The following is a 17008-nucleotide window of genomic DNA, read 5'->3' on the forward strand; positions in this document are numbered from 1 at the left end:
ATGTCTGGTCTATCATGTGGCTTCAAACCCAAAGGATTAACAAATCTTAGAATTTCAGACCAATTAGGATTGCATGTCATTGTTAGAAACAAATCAGGAAATCCCAATGAACTACAAATAGCCATCCTATCAAAGTATAATTGATCCATGTACCTACGACTACCAACAAATGTTGAAGGTAATATGACTCTTTTTCCAATATTTGATCCTTCACTTTGGTCATTTGTTTGAGACTGATTCAAATTTATGTACTTATCAACCCTTAACTTTGACTGATTTCTTTTGATAAAGGATAATCGTTCAGACTCCACCATAGTATAAGCATCAACTAAAAACTGATGAAAAAGTCTTCTTGACCTCAACAAAGTTTGAGCCTCATTCTTCCTTATTTGCAATCTAAAGGATATCCATTCTCTCACTGTTAGACGATTTCTTTTCCTATTTTGAGAATCAGCTCTAGCTCTATGACAAACATCATGTCTGTAACCGTCCTCCCCAAATGGAAACAACAATGGATATTGAAAATCTAAATAGCTTGCATGTAATTCATCAATTCTCTTTAAATGACCAGTTTGTGTCTCCATAATTATATCTCTTTGTGATATTGAATCAATATCTCCAACTATTAAAGCAACCACTTCAGAAACTGTTGGTAAGTTATTTACTCTACCATCAGAACTCCTTTCGGAAATTAGCTTCAATTTTAAATTAGGAATTACACCATCTTTTTAATCTTTCCCTTGCCATTCTGAAGGATTTTGCATGGACATTATTTTCATCCAACATTTGTGATAATTGGCAAACTACTTGAGAATCAACCTTGTTGTTCCTATATTAATCAATTGAACAAAAAATCAATTAGATTGTTAACAATAAAAAAATATGACATTATTATCCAGGTAATATTATTATCTACCTTATTCCTTCCATTCTGTTTTGAATTTCATTTTCTGTATCATAAATGTAAAGTTGGGCAAACTTTGGACCTTATCCAGGCATCAGCGACATGCTACCAATATGATGACATGGTTGTCCTTGTATCCTAATAGTTGGAGGATATCTACCATTATTGATAGATCTATCAAATTTTGCACCACAGATGTGAAGGCAAACATCATGTTGTATAGACGAATATTGTTTTGATAATTTAGACTATCACGAGAGTGCATATCAAAAAGGAGATGTTGAAGGATTGGAGGAGGTGTTTCCAATAAGGGTATTTGTACTTTATCATCACCACAACAAAGTTCATATTTAGGTGTTGTAGTATTTCTATGTTTACGCTTTCGCTCTTCATACCACATGCATGCTCCACGATCATCACATTCAATATCAGGATTACCAATGTCAGAATAACCTAAAAAACAATTTTAAAGTTAGTGCCTATATTGGTGTATTATTAATTAAAATTTAAAATGTATAGTAAATAACCTTGATGTTTTTGAAGCATTGAGGTTGTATGTGAATTATCGAATTGATCTTCATCCTCCGAAGAGTATTCAATGTTAACATTGTCTAAATCTAAAGAATAAAGTATATTAGTGTTAAAGAGATCCATGAAATTGATTGTTGTAAATGACTAATAATAAACTAAAATATTATTAGTAAATGTGTACCTTGTATGTCAATTTCAGAATCGTCATCATCTTCATTAGTATGATGATAGAATTGTTGACTATAACTTTTGATTGATGAGAAAGGGGACTTATTTTCTTTTCTTGGTCTCACGTTGTTCAAGTTTTCAATATCTAACATGCTCCCATATCTATTCATAAGATTTATGCCTAAAGACCCTTGGTTTGCAAATCTATTTTTCCTAGTTTGCTCATGGATCTCAGAAGGTTGGGTATGAGATGTCGAACTTGAACAACCATTGGTATTCAAGAAACCATAAGTTTGTTTCATATTTTCACAATTTAAATCTATATGTGAAAGAGGGGTTCTACTTATTTGCATTGGTGTAGATTTTTGATGTTGGGATTGCACCGATGAAAGTGGTAGTTGTTTTGATCTTGAATAATTTAAACCCTTATCCTTCAAGATAGTCTTTCTTTTTTTTTCTTGCTATTGAAGGATCGTTGTTTCTATTATTTGTATCCATATGATATCAACAGAAATAGATATACATTCAACAAATCAAGTCATGTTTTATGCATAATATATACATGCAAGTCTAAGATTAGTTTATAATTTAAATAATTAAACAATAAAACTGGTGGCCACGAAATATCTTAAGGTTCTTTTTGGTTAAATACATTCCCTTGTAAAGGACAATGCTTAATCCTAGCATGTTTTTTTAGTTGACTTTAAAAGCATAATTCTTGAATCCTAAATAAAAATTGAATATAAACTTAATAAGAACCATCAATTTCAGCAAACTTATTAAAAACATATTTCTTGAATACAAAATACAAACTATTAAAATATAAAAAATTGGATGTAATACACTATCAATTGATGGTGTATGTGTGAATACCCAATTTTGTCCGGGCCAAAAATACTTCAAAAAAACCAAATTTTCAATAAATATTTTTGATACAAATTTCATCAACTCAAATATATATTTTATGTGAATCCGATTAGATTCCATGAATTGATTTTTGTTAGAAAAATGGGTAATCAAATCAAATATTTGTAATTTGAGCTTTAATAATCATTATTATGGAGATTTGAATTTTGAGAAGATTTGGGTGTTGATTGATTTTTTTTGCAATTTGGCTATGTGCTGGAATTAAATACATTGATTGAGTATGAAAATTTGGCTATTAAAACGTGCATTTAAGTGTGATAAAAATCAGATTGGGAATTATAAAAAAAATCACAATCCCTTAATGTTCTCCTAGGAATTAATTGGTGTTCATATGCATTTGGCTATAAATATATGGGGGTCTTCCCCTTAAGAAGGAAGGCAGAAAAAGCCACAAATGCTCATACCATTTTTTCTTTCCTAACGGATCCACAATCCCCCCAAACATCATCTTCCATACACAAAATCTCTCATCCCACAAAATCTCTCATCCACACCAACATCAAAATCTCCTATACACAACAATCAAACAAATTCATTCATCAATCATTTTTTACTCTCAACATTACCTTTCATACAACAATCCAAAATCATCCCACCAAAAATCGCACAACCAAAAAAAATAATCATCATCTAACAATGCCAAAATTCGTATACTGTCATCGAGTCTTGGGAATAATAGTTGAGCCATTGGAATCACACAGGCCCAATGCATACATGGACGTGTTGAGTTGGTCTAAACATTCTCTCTGACTGTGGGTCTTTATTCTCAATTAAAAGGTGTTGATTCATGTGTCCACGTAAGTTCAATTTCTTACATCTATCTTTCTTTTTTTTTGTTCATCACCTCTACTTTGTTTCATCTACATGTGTAATAAATTTGATAATGATATGTCATATAATTATTGTATTTGTAAAAAATATTGAAACCACATTTCCACAATTTTAAGATATGAGACGCGGTATTGGACGTAAGGGCTATGCTTCGCTCATATTAAAAAACGGTTTTTTTAATAAAAATACAAATAATGTAATTTCTTAACTAAGTTTTAATATGAGATGCGGTATTGGACATGAGGGCTATGCTTCACTCATTTTAAAAAATAATAGTTTAAATTTTATTTTCTTTAAGAAATAAAATCAACCCAACAAATAAATTTTTTCTACCTAAAGAACTACGTAAGCCTTGATTCCCTTAATAGGGATACGTAGGACCGGGGTCATTCTTGTCAAACACAATAATAAAAACAATTTTTTTCTTCATAATAATTAATTAATTAATCACATAATTAAATAAAATAGTAATAACACAATTAATAATTCATGCAATTTAGTAGGGTACCGTTCAAACGGGCAACTAGGATGCTAATACCTTCTCTAGGGTGTAACCGACTCCCGAACCTGGATACCAAAGTCCAAGGCCCAATGTGATTGGGCCAAAAGATTTTTCTACATTTTTTGATTGAAAAAATGTAGTGGTGACTCTAATGAGGTCGTGCAGCCGAAAACCGGGGCACGACAGTATGTATGATTACAGAACTATTAGTTTTATATATAAATGATTACAATGCAATAAAATTACAGTGAAATAAAATTAGCGTTTAATAAATACGTCATACAAAGCATTGATTAAAAGAACATTTGCTGTATAATGAAGTTCATTATATCCATAAAATTGTAAGTATACATATGCAATTCTTTTCAAAATTGTCCACATAACAGTCCCTAACATGTTACAGCAAAATATAAATTAGTTACAATATGAACATAGCAGACCGATGAAGAGATCATAGTGGGGATGTCCATAACATGCCTGCTTTGATAACATTGTAACAAAAATAATATTAAACAGAATCAACCACACATTAGTGTATATGTCAATCATCCAACTCATCTCTAACTAATCTCTAACTAAATATAGTTGTAATGTGAAAAATGAATAGGGAACAAAAAATTCATTCCACAAAATGAAAATGATAAACAACAATTTGCATTATCAAATTAAGGTTGTTAAATGAGGAAATCGTATAACTATAACACCATGATACTACTATTGAATAATTGACTTATTGAACACATCAGTCCTTATAGATTAAGTGAAATTGTATATTGAAGACAACTTTCATGAAACAAAATAGATGACCAATTTCATATACTACACCTTCAAATAACTTTTTTCAATGAGTGAGAAGACATTAAAAAAAACTTTAATAGAAAAAGACAACATATATAACTAATATTATTCTATTTATAACTCATGTAAACTTCAATTGAAAATGCATGTTAGTTCATTCAAAACATTAATAGATATATAGAAACAGTAATATAACCAAATACATTGGGAGATACATTATATACAGAAACAGTAACATTACCTTATAGATAGAATATTGTATACACAACTATGCACGTCTTTTGATAGCCACCTTCTTATGTTTAAACCTAAATAAAAAGAAGTGTTTTAGTAAGAAAACAAAGAAGGAACAAATGGAGAAAGAAGGAATGTAGAAGACAATGACTGAAATGAACATTGGATTGCTACCTGAGTACTTTAAGAAGAATGGAGAAGAAAGAACATGGTCGGAGAATGTATTTTTTCATAAGGGTTCTTTCAAGAATGGAGAAGAAAGCATAGGTTAAAGGGTTCTCTGGAGTAGGGTTTCAGTTTTTAAGAAAAGAGGAGAGATGTTCAGGAAAGAGGATGAAAGTTTGGTGGAGTGAAGATTTAGCTAATAAACATTTTTAAAGTACAAACTTGTCACGTAAGTCAATTGATTTCAACAGTAAGTCTAAGCACATGACTTTTTGGCTAAAGAAAAAAAATATTTTACCTGCTTTCTGAAGGAAGGAAATTTTTTGGTGTTTTCCAATGTTATGATGACAATAATATGTCATCTCTCCTCCTTTTTGCTTGATGATTTTGTTGTGTTTTCCAATGTTATGTTGAGAATGGTATGTTAACTCACCTGCAATTTTGAAAGTAAACAAAAATAATCAAAATAAATCTTATGATATGGTAAATAAGATTTGAAAATCCAAACTTAATACACAAAAAAGTAGTGCTGAAAAGATAAAATGACATGGAATAGGATGGTGATTGATCTACAAAAAAAAAGGTTGTATTTTTTATGTGAAAAAAATAAAATACATGGTTTAAAAAATCTCAATTAATTGTTTTATATTAATCAATTTATGTCATATTTGTAACCTAAGATAGTGAAATACGATTTCAATCTATAACCTACAATGTTAATGTTAAAGGTTAATAAACACAATTGGTGTTATTGTCTAAAAACATGTTGCATATAATGATGTTGTCTCTGTTTAATATTAATTTATAATGAAATCACATGAAAACAAAATTTGTTATTACAGAGTTCATGCCATCATCTGAAATTATAAAATGATTAAATTTTATTAACCATTAAAATTAGTGATATAAACTGGACATGGAAATAAAATAATTAAAAATTTCATTGCATATTCTATGTTTGTAATAGAAATTAGTGATTTAAACCAAGACGCACAATTATCACTTTAAAAAGGTATATTATATACACAATTATATATCTATAATTGAACAAATAAATATATTTACTTTCATATATTATGGTTATTGTGCTTATTGAAGTTAACCAACTATGATAGAATTACCTTAACTTAAGTTCAAATGCCAATTATGTTAGTTTACTATATAAGTCGTGAGTCATGTTTCCTTCTTGTATTCTGTACTTAACAGTAAAAGAAATAAGACAATACAGTGACATAATATATATGGGAGTAATGTTTCAAAGTTAGTCACTCTCAATCTATGCGGAGTTAAGCATGAGGTTACAAAATATACATCAAACTATGATGTATTAAAATTTAGTTCTCAAAAAGGTTATACATAATTTATCATGTTTGTGTTAATCATTCAGTCTTGATATGCTTGGCCATCTTGGAAGATGACAATTGAGTGGATTTAAAGTGGGGGCTTTGTGGTAGCTCCAAATCAAAGTCAGCCGACATTCTCTTGACTGGAGTTACAACTTGAATGTTGTCTGGATCATGATCAGCAGTGACAGATACAGACCAACCATGTAAGTTGAAAAAGATGTCAATAAGTCACATTTATTACAGAAATTACCTTTTTCATTGTAAAACATTGAATCAATTATGGATGTCACTCACTGACTCATGTTGAGAGATGTCATTCACATGAAACTTTCCATTAAGTTCCTCAGAGGGTGAAACCTTATTAAAAACAGGTAAAAATTAATTAACATTATCTTAAAAATAAAACTACAATAAAAAATAGATAAAAATCAAAATTCAATAACTCACAGTATGTATCTCCAATGCTCCAAACTGATCAGCAATGACCTTTATCAAAATTGGACTTTCAAATAGCCTTATCACAGAAGATTGGTGGTAAGATGGCTGGACTTTGACTCTAAATGCCATTGTCCTTGCAAGCAGCATTTCAAGTATTAGAGGGAATGCCTTTGGATCATCCTCACCTTCCTACATATAGAGACATAAAACTTTAATATTGTGAATATTGTGCCTTAATGTATTATCAATTTGAGAAGTAATAAAGAGTTCAACGTATGGCAATCTAATTGTCACAGCATTTGAAAAAATAGAGACGTAATTTCTTTCTTCTTTTTTTATTTAAAAAATATATTTTGCTATTACAATTTTAACCCCTAAAAATGCAAGTGTCAAAGTTTTAGAATGTCTACAATGGTAAATACACCAGACCATTGCATTCTTATAAAGATAATAGATGAGTGGAACATCAATATAAATATGAACAAGGATCATATGTCCCAAAGGGATCCTGTGTCCATGTCCCCATCTAATAGGATTACACCAAATATTATAAAATATTATTTTATGTTTTTATAATTTTTATTTCTCAATTAAATGATATCTTTTGATTGGTTTGTGATAGTATTAGAGACACCAAAAGGGGACATCAGATCTACATTCTATAAATATAGAACATCAATATAATTCTCTCCACTACTTCTTTCTCCACTGCTTCTTCCTCCACTGCTCCTTCCTCCAAATGGATGCTCCATTTCTAGCTCCATCTGTAGCTCCCTCTCCAGCTCCCATCACATTCCAACCACACCAACTCCCTTCTGACTACATCCCAAGCCTTCATGCCCCCTTTCACCTCTCCCGTTTGCTTAATTTTATAATAATTGTGTTCACAATGCTGATCATAGTAACCATTTATCGTTTAATAACGAACTACATCATGAAGAAGTGCATAGGCCCCAAAGCTCAGGCATTCACGCCCCCTTTGACCTCTCTCGGTGGCTCGATTTCATCATAACCATGTTCACCATGCTAATCATAGCTACCCCATATCGTCTCATATCAAACTACATCCTAAAGAAGTGTATAGGCCCCCAAGCTCAGTCGGAGACAATGTCGACGATACCATTTCCAGATGAGTGATAAGTGTGAAATTATGCTACATTTGCATTGCATTTAACTTGCATTTTATGATATAATTAGAACTTTAGGATTGTTTTTAGCTTTTATTTCTCTTTGTTTGGGTTGAGCGGGTGATTTTAGCTATGTTGTGCAGTTTGAATAGATTCAAGCAAAAAAAGAGTAGAGATTGGGTGCAAGAATATTGAATTCAATGTTGAGACTATGCGAAGAACAATTGAAGGACCAAAAGAAGTCATAGATATTATATTATATTCTTATTTTATAGATTTGTTTTGTTTGGCTTAGCCCAATATTTCGTAATTAGGATAATTAAGGATTCTACATCAAGGATTTTATATTTTTTTACATTACCATTCTCTAATTTAGAATTTGGGATTCTCTTCTACATCATGAGTGAGTAATTCCCTTTATTTATAGGATTGGGGCTATGCCCTTTTACATTCAATAAATACTTGTTCTTACTTCTATTTCATTGAGTGTTATGATTTGAATCACTAAACTATGTTTTATTTGTGTGAGTTGTCTGACCAACAAATTACACCTCTTAGATACATTGGAGAAAGACCGAGAGGTGAACCCAACTATCCGACCATTCAGTTATTCAAACTAGAATCCTAATTCACGAGAGTAGTATTAGGATTCTCGAGGGTTTCTGGAATTCACCTTGGGTTGCTACGAGGCGATTGGATATAAAGATCCAAGTAAAGGATTTGATTGATAATCGTACCACGAGAGTAGGTGCAACTTCAATTGCGTACATGTGTCAGAGCTTGAGAGAGGATGACACATATCAAAGAGCAATTCACCCTCACAACTTAAAGTTCATGAAAAGGAGCAAAACAAGGATTTGCGAGTGTAAAGGCGGTAACCATTATCCTCTGAACTATGCCTAAATTAGATTTCAATCCCTTTTGATTATTTTCATAAATATTCTTGGAAATTGTTCTAAATTCAATTTTATTCCTTATCTGAGTTAAGTATAAATTAATTGTTATAATTAAATGAGTTTTCCAGTCCTCGTGGCGAACTTTAAAGGAGTCTTTTCTCAACAAATACTTTCCTCCCTCCAAAACTGTGCACTATAGGCACCTCATCCATAACTTCGGTCAAAAGGATGGGGAGTCAATTGCCGAAGCTTGGGAAAGATTAAATGAGTTGACTGAAACTTACCCTCATCATGGTATTCCACCTTGGATGCTGGTTTAGAACTTCTATAGTGGGCTAGACTTTCCATCACAACAACTATTGGACTCTTCAGCAGGTGATGCCTTTATGTGCAAATGAATTGATGATGCTTTAAATATCATAGAGAATGTGGTTTCTAATCATCACCAATGGGCGAATGAGAGGAGACACCATCCAAGAAGAGACTCTAGTCACAATATTCAGGCAATCAGATGGAGAAGGTAATTTCCACTCTTGAGAACTTTTCTCAAAGGTTTGGAAAACTAGAAAAGTATCATGCTAATGCTATTGGGTCGACTACAACATGTAAGGGGTGTGGAGCAAAAGGACATGAGTGGTCTGAATGCAAACACTGCACTGAACCTGAACATGAAGCATTGACTAATAAACAACCTCAATCATGCAACTACTATGACTACAAGGAGAGGAGCGGGCAACAATTCAACCCACCATACAGGCAGAACAATTCCAACCTTTCTTGGAGGAGCAACAACACTCTGAATCATTAATACGAGGATGGACCAGGTAATAGGAAACCTCCAACAGGTTTCTACAGGTACAATCTTCTCATATTGATCCTACTTTTAAAACATTAATGGAAGGTCAGGAAAAATTGCTTGCTAACGAAAATAAATTTCATGAAGATCAAGTCCTGATTAATAAAAGTTTTTCAAACATTCTCAATGACTTGAATTCTAAAATAGAAAACCTGACCATCCATGGTAAAAGCTAGAAACACAAAGTGTCCAACAAGCTAGTAATCATAATAGACAAATAGGGATGTTTCTAGGACAGCCAGAAAAAATCCAAATAATGAACATTGTAAAGCTGTCAAATTAAGGAGTGGAAATGAACTAAGTGATATTCCTCAAATTAGGAAAAATGCACAAGTGGAAGAGGAACATACTGAGATACAACCCCCTTGAAGGAGAGCAAAATTTTGAAAAGATGTCTAACTATGTAGTTCCACCACCATATGTACCACCAGTTCCTTTTCCCCAAAGATTAGCAAAGGCAAAATTAGAAAAGAAATTTGGGAAATTTTTGGATATTCTTAAGAAATTATATATCATCTTACCCTTCACTGAGACACTGCAGGAGATGCCTGCATACACAAAATTTCTTAATGATATTTTATCTAAAAAAAGAAGACTAGAGGATTATGAAACAATCACTTTAACTGAAGAGTGCAGTGCTTTAATTCAAAATAAATTACCTCCTAAATTAAAAGATCCTGATAGTTTTTCTATCCTATGTTTAATTGGAAATACTACACGCCTTATGTGATTTAGGGGCAAGTGTGAGTCTCATGCCCTTATCTATGTGCAAAAAGTTGGAAGTGGGTCAACTAAAAACCACTACTATATCATTTCAATTAGCAGATGGGTCAGTTAAATTCCCTATAGGCATCTAGGACGACGTTCCTATCAAAGTTGGGAAATTTTTCTTTCCAGCAGATTTTGTAATACTAGAGATGGAATATGATTCACAAATCCTAATCATACTAGGTAGACCCTTTTTGGCTACTGCTGGTGCTATACTTGATGTAAAGAATGGAAAAATTTCCCTAAGCATAGGGGATGAAAAGTTGAATTTGATATTGCTAAATCTATTAAACAACCTTCTCTTGAGGATTCATGTTTCAGGGTTAATATGCTGAACCAAGTTGTGAAAGAGGAAGCAGCTAGAGTGCAATCTAAGGGTCCCTTAGAGAGATGCATAGTAGATGGTGACACTTCAGACGTTGATGAGGAAGTGGCTGAGGTTATTGAATTTATGAATGCAAGCTCAACACTCCTCACAACCTGCAAGATGAGACCTTGAAGGTAATGCCCAAATCTGAAGATTGGGAGGAGGGGAAAGCACCTAAAATTGAATTAAAAACACTCCCCTCCATCCTCGGGTATGAATTTCTTGGACCTAATTCATCTTATCTAGTTGTTGTTAATGCTAAATTAAATAAATTGGAAACTGAAAAATTGCTAAGGGTCTTGAGAATACACAGGAAGGTAATAGGATACACATTAGATGATATAAAAAATATAAACTCTTCCTTTTGTATGCATAGAATTTTCATGGAACCTAACCATAAAACTTCAATTGAAAAGCAGAGGAGACTAAATCATAATATGAAAGAAGTGATTAGGAAAGAAGTGCTTAAACTTTTAGATGTTGGGGTAATATATCTTATATCTGATAGTGAATGGATGAGCTTAGTTCGTGTGGTTACTAAAAAAAGAGGATTGGTTGTTGTGAAAAATGAGAAAAATGAACTAATACCAACAAAACAGTCACAAGTTTGGAGAATGTGCATGGATTATAGAAAATTAAACACAACCACTAGGAAAGATCACTTCCCTCTCTCATTCATTGATCAAATGCTTGAAAGGTTTGCTACACATGAATATTTCTTCTATTTAAATGGGTACTCGGGATTTCATCAAATCCTCATTCACCCTGAAGACTAACAGAAAACTATTTTCACATGTCCTTATGACACCTTTGCCTATAAGATAATGCATTTTGGGCTATGTAATTCCCCAAGATGCATGACTATAATATTTTCTGATTTTATAGAAAACATAATGGAAGTTTTTATGGATAATTTTTCTATTTATGGACTTTCATTTGATGACTACTTAACAAATTTGACAAAAATATTGCAGAGACGTGAGGAAGTGAATCTTGTATTAAATTCGGAAAATGTCACTTCATGGTGCGCGAGAGTATTGTGTTGGGGCATTTAATTTCAGGAAAAAGGATAGAGGTGGAAATGACAAAAATTGTAGTAATAGAAAATATGCCACCACCAATTAACATAAAAGGTGTTAGGATTTTCTAAGGCCATGCGGGATTTTACCGTATATTCATAAAATATTTTTCAAAAATTGCGAAACCCCTTTCTAACCTTTTAATGAAAGATATTATTGCGTTTGATTTTAGTGATGCTTGTCTAGAATCATTTTGTAGGTTGAAGGAGGCATTAGTCACTGCACCAATATTGCAGTGGCACATTGGCCTTAATGTTTGATGTCACACCTAAAGCCTATTTCCGAACAGTTCCAGTTGGATCTAATAGCCAGTCATTAGTTGCTGAAATTATTGGAGCCATAGCAGGAGCTTTTGTCTATAACTTTCTTAGATCCACAGACAAGCCACTTTCATAGTTACCCACAGGGGTATCCTTCACTTCAATTATTTTATCTTCTTACTTTTTTATATTTTCCATTCTTAAGTTGGTACTTGAATAATTAACTTGGTTGATTATTTTTCCTATTTGTGGGGAATATGAAGTGGACTTCTATGGTTTGATAAAAATTTGAATGCAATAGAATTATGAATACATTTTTAGTGTCATAGTTTTAATAACTGACTTAATTGTTGTAAAGATTGCAGCTTATTCAGTTAAAGAGTTTGAACTTTTCAATTGAGATTGTGATACTGATCCAAATCTATATAGCTAGGTAAAACATGATTCTAGGATTTGAACCCTTAAAACTAGGATTTTGCAATCTACAACTAGGATACACCAAAGAAAAGCAATGTACTTCACTTCACATAAGAACTGACTAAAACAATTCATCAACTGAATTTGAAATTTTCTGCATTAGATATTAGAATCAGTTCACCATAGTAGTAGACAAAAGGCAATGGGAATTTTAGTAAAATGAATATGAATAAATCAACAAAGAACAAGAGCAAAGAAGAGAAATCAAACATTTAAACTAATCATTGTTGGACTTTTAACTTAGTTAGCTTCATGAAATTATCTAAATACCATTGTGACTAACAGTGCTTCCAAACATGCCAAAACCAGCAACCCCACAACTCTGTTTTGAGCAGCAGAGTAATAATTATATGCATCTGCTGGCACACCAGTAATATATATGAACCTTGGTGGCGGCGGTGTTGGTGGAGGCCGTGATGGTGGTGGTGTTTGTGGTGGTGGAAGATGCTCATCACAGGGATTTCCACAAGGACATGATCCACACTTGATTTCAGTGTCTAACTTGCTAGAAGTTGTGGTGGCTTCAACTAGAGATGAAAATGAAATGCAAAAAAGGAACAACAATGTTGTGAGTTTTTTAGGACTACTCAAAATATGTGTTGGTGACAACATTGTATGACTATGGACTTGGAATTTGATTCCTTTAGAGGCAAGGTTTAGAAATAAATAAGAGCTTGCATGTGAAGCAGGGTTATGTTCCTAGCTTACGTTTGTTGCAAGAATAGTATGCATGCAGAAACTTGATTTAATTAACTCACTGGCTGAATGTTTGTGTAATTTTTTGGTAGTGTGCGTGTATTTTTGTTGTAAATGTAGAGCACCTTCACCTATAAATGTTGTAAATGTAATGTAATTTTGTATTTGTTTGTGTTTTGTGTGCAACTTCGATTTTATACACACTAGCAAACTAGCATTATATAAAGAACATTCTTGCCTTTTGCATGAGGTATACTGATGAACTCATGTAAAGGAAAGTTAATGAATTGGAGCAGTAAATTTTTTTTACCAATGGTATCCTCTCATCCTATGTATAAAGAACTAATATTTTTTGGAGTATTTGATTGTCCCTCCATATAAGTGTTGCTCCCAAGAATCGAACTTTGACATGTAGATCTTTCTGGAGATCTAGCACAACTTTATACTATTAGACCAACACCTAATTAGTATTGCATAATTTATAACTGAGTAGTTAATCAAAATATTTAAATGAATAGAAAAGAGAAAAAATAATTTGTGTGGGAGGTAAAATACTTCTTTTACATATACTATAGATTGAAGTGCATGGGAGTAGATATTAAAGTATCTCATATTTTGATATGATTTAGTCATATAGATGTCACTTAAGTATTGGCATAATCCTATCACTAATTAGTTCTCCTTTGTTTCAAAGTTGTTAGAAAAGTGAAAGTTAAAAATAATTAAATTACACACTATAGTTACTAGTTTCAAACAAATTTTAATATAACTTCCAAGTCTAGTTTATTTATTAATGTAAGAAATCCAAATCTTTCTTTATTGGTGCTTCTATCCATTCTTTGCATCTCTCAAAGGATAGAACATAATGATGGCCTCCTTCACTTGGCATAAAGTGCAAAGCTGGCAATATTCTTCTCCTTACACGATCAATATTGGCATCTTAACTTAATGTAGCTTACACTTATCATAGAAGTATCTCATAATTATCCTTTTTTTTTGTTATGAACCTCTTCAACTTTTGATCAGAAGGGGAGCACAATAGTCTTTATAATTAAGCAAGGTTTAATTTTTTGGTTTGAATACTCTTGAGTTCCTTAGCTAGTTTAGTAATCTACCCAAAATGATAAATGAGACGGTTGTGTTTTAAGGTGCTTAATTTGGTTTCTTCTTAAATTTGGGTGAAGAGGTCGAGTGACTTACCTGACTAAATTGATCAAGTTCAACTTCTCTTCAATACTAAAATATGATAATGAATTTTTTTTATATTTTTTTATTGGAAGTATCATAATCATATCCAGTATTAAACTCTTTAGTACTGGAGAGGATCCTTACCCTTATTAGAATTTTATTTGGCGAGTTAATAAGTTCCCTTACGTAATAATTTGAAATTTGACAATACTTTTTTTTTAGTTTCATTTATCTTGTTGGATGATACTTTGGTTTTCAAACTCAAGTTGTTCAACTAGAATTGAGTTTGAGGGATGATTATGTTTTTACCTAGCTATTAAGTTATAATTTGTTTTATGATTAGACTTATTAATACTTCATAGTATATTTATCCTATTAATAGGAATATTATATTATACTCAATATATATGAATAATATATTTTTAGTTTAGTTTCTGGGAAATGCAAATTTCCTTTCTAGCCTTTTTTCTAACAAACTAAGAAAGGAATCATAGTGTTAATTAAAGAAGTGTAATACTAACCATTCCTTTTGCACCTCTTGCAAATTCTTGGCCACTTTGTAGCTGTAGATCCAAGTCTCTATTTGCATCAGATTCATCTATACCAACTTATTATATATCCAAAGTGTGGCTTGAGAAGGAAGGCAAAAACTACTTGCCAAGGCAATGGGAACACTTCATCATTTACAAGAAATACATCCAATCTCTCACATGAAATCAAGCTTTTCCCTCTAATCCCTTCTATATATAATATAATGACTAAGCTCCCAAAGTTGAACATAATGAAGTTGTCAAGTACTCAATTTCACAAAAATATTGATAAGCAAACTACCCTAGTGCTAGCTAGCTACCACCCTATTCATTTTGCTTAAACTTAATAAGATGGTTGGAGTTGGTGCTCCAATTTGCATTCAATATGGCACCACCAGCAACCCTTACCGGTGGTAGGGCCAACGCTCAGGTTCCTAGTGTTTGCGGTGGCAGCATCGGTAAAGTGGGCGGTGGGTGCTCTGTCTATCCCTTTTGCCGTATGAAACATATCAACTTCATCCCCACACGGAACCTTCCGCTCTAAGTATATGACAAATTTCTTATAATCCGTACATGAAAAGAAAATGCCACACACCAACCCCATCAACCCCTTTCATGTCCATGAATGGAAAATGAACACATAGTGTATACATTGGCCAACTGTGATCCTTTACAATCAATCAAGCGTACGTGACAGTTTAATTAAGCACCATCAAAATACTAGTCTTCACAATTAATTGGTATAGATGAAACGCTAACATGATGAATAACCTTTCTACTATCTAAGTATACTACTACTATAAAAACTAATCATTTTTAACCATTCATCTTTGTCAACATGCTTGCATAACTGACTAATCTATCAATGAACAACATTGGAATAAGGAATTATACTTATCACAAACTAAGTTATTGACGTAATTAAAAATATGAAAATCGAATTAGGTGAAATTAAAGATATTATAGAATGACATGCATTAAAACATGTTTGTATAATTTTCTTCATGTTTAATCAATTTACTTGTAATGTCTACGATAATTTTCGATGTAGCAATCTTGACCAGGTTTTTTTCATGTGGTAATCGAGCGAAGACTTTCACTTTCACCACCAATTAATTGTAGTGTGGTCCCTATAATGTTAAGACTTATAACAAACTCTAAAACCATAGGCATAGTACAAAATTGTTTTTTGCATAAGGTTCTAAAGTCACAAGTAAGTGAAGTAACCTTGTGATTTGTCACTATGGCAAGGCCTCTTGTTCTTATCTCACTAATACACAATCTTCAATTCTCAAGCATGCCATTTTTCTTTGTTGTGCTTGCAATGTTGTCTCTATTTTCTGTCATCAGTTTTCTATGTGGTACTAGGAAAATTAAGGAGTACCAAACATCTGAAACCAAGGAAACATCAACAGTGTCCAAGGAAACCAAGCTCATTTCAAAGATAAATAGAAACCTTAGCAGCAGAGCATTTTCAATGGTGAAGATGGTATCTTGGAGGAAAGTGAAACCAGAAGCAGATGATGAAGAAGAAGATTATGGTGATCCAGATGAACAAATCTTGTGGAGAAAGAACATCTTGATGGGAGAAAGGTGTCGACCTATTGATTTTTCAGAGAAAATTTTGTATGATTCTGAAGGGAATGTGCTTCCTGATTTGTCTCACCAAAATAATAAGCAGTATCAAGTATCAACACAAGTGTGTCTTCAACTTTAATTTACCAAGGTTTTGCATAGATTTTGGAGTTTGATAAGTTTGACACATAATGAAGTAATTTAATTAGTAACTCCTTTTCTTAATTGTAGAATCTCATGTAAAAGGAATTTGTTGTGGATTTTACACAGGTTGTGATCTTTCCAATGTCAGATACAGAACTTAGTAACTTTGCATCAAACAAATAAAGTGTTTTCTTTATGTTC

The 17008-nt window shown here is 32.4% G+C and overlaps 1 protein-coding gene across 1 annotated transcript; it reads left to right on the forward strand.

Moving 5' to 3' along the window:
• On the forward strand, positions 16150-17008 carry LOC109329253. The gene has a single exon (XM_019562935.1). The coding sequence runs from the start codon at positions 16332-16334 to the stop codon at positions 16803-16805; it is 474 nt and encodes a 157-aa protein (XP_019418480.1). The 5' UTR covers positions 16150-16331; the 3' UTR covers positions 16806-17008.

This window comes from Lupinus angustifolius, chromosome LG02, assembly GCF_001865875.1.
Source record: "Lupinus angustifolius cultivar Tanjil chromosome LG02, LupAngTanjil_v1.0, whole genome shotgun sequence".
In the NCBI taxonomy this organism is placed as follows: Eukaryota; Viridiplantae; Streptophyta; class Magnoliopsida; order Fabales; family Fabaceae; genus Lupinus; species Lupinus angustifolius.

Excerpts from the sequence above, each read along its gene's own strand:
- LOC109329253 (XM_019562935.1), top strand. The coding sequence starts at position 16,332 with ATGGCAAGGCCTCTTGTTCTTATCTCACTAATACACAATCTTCAATTC.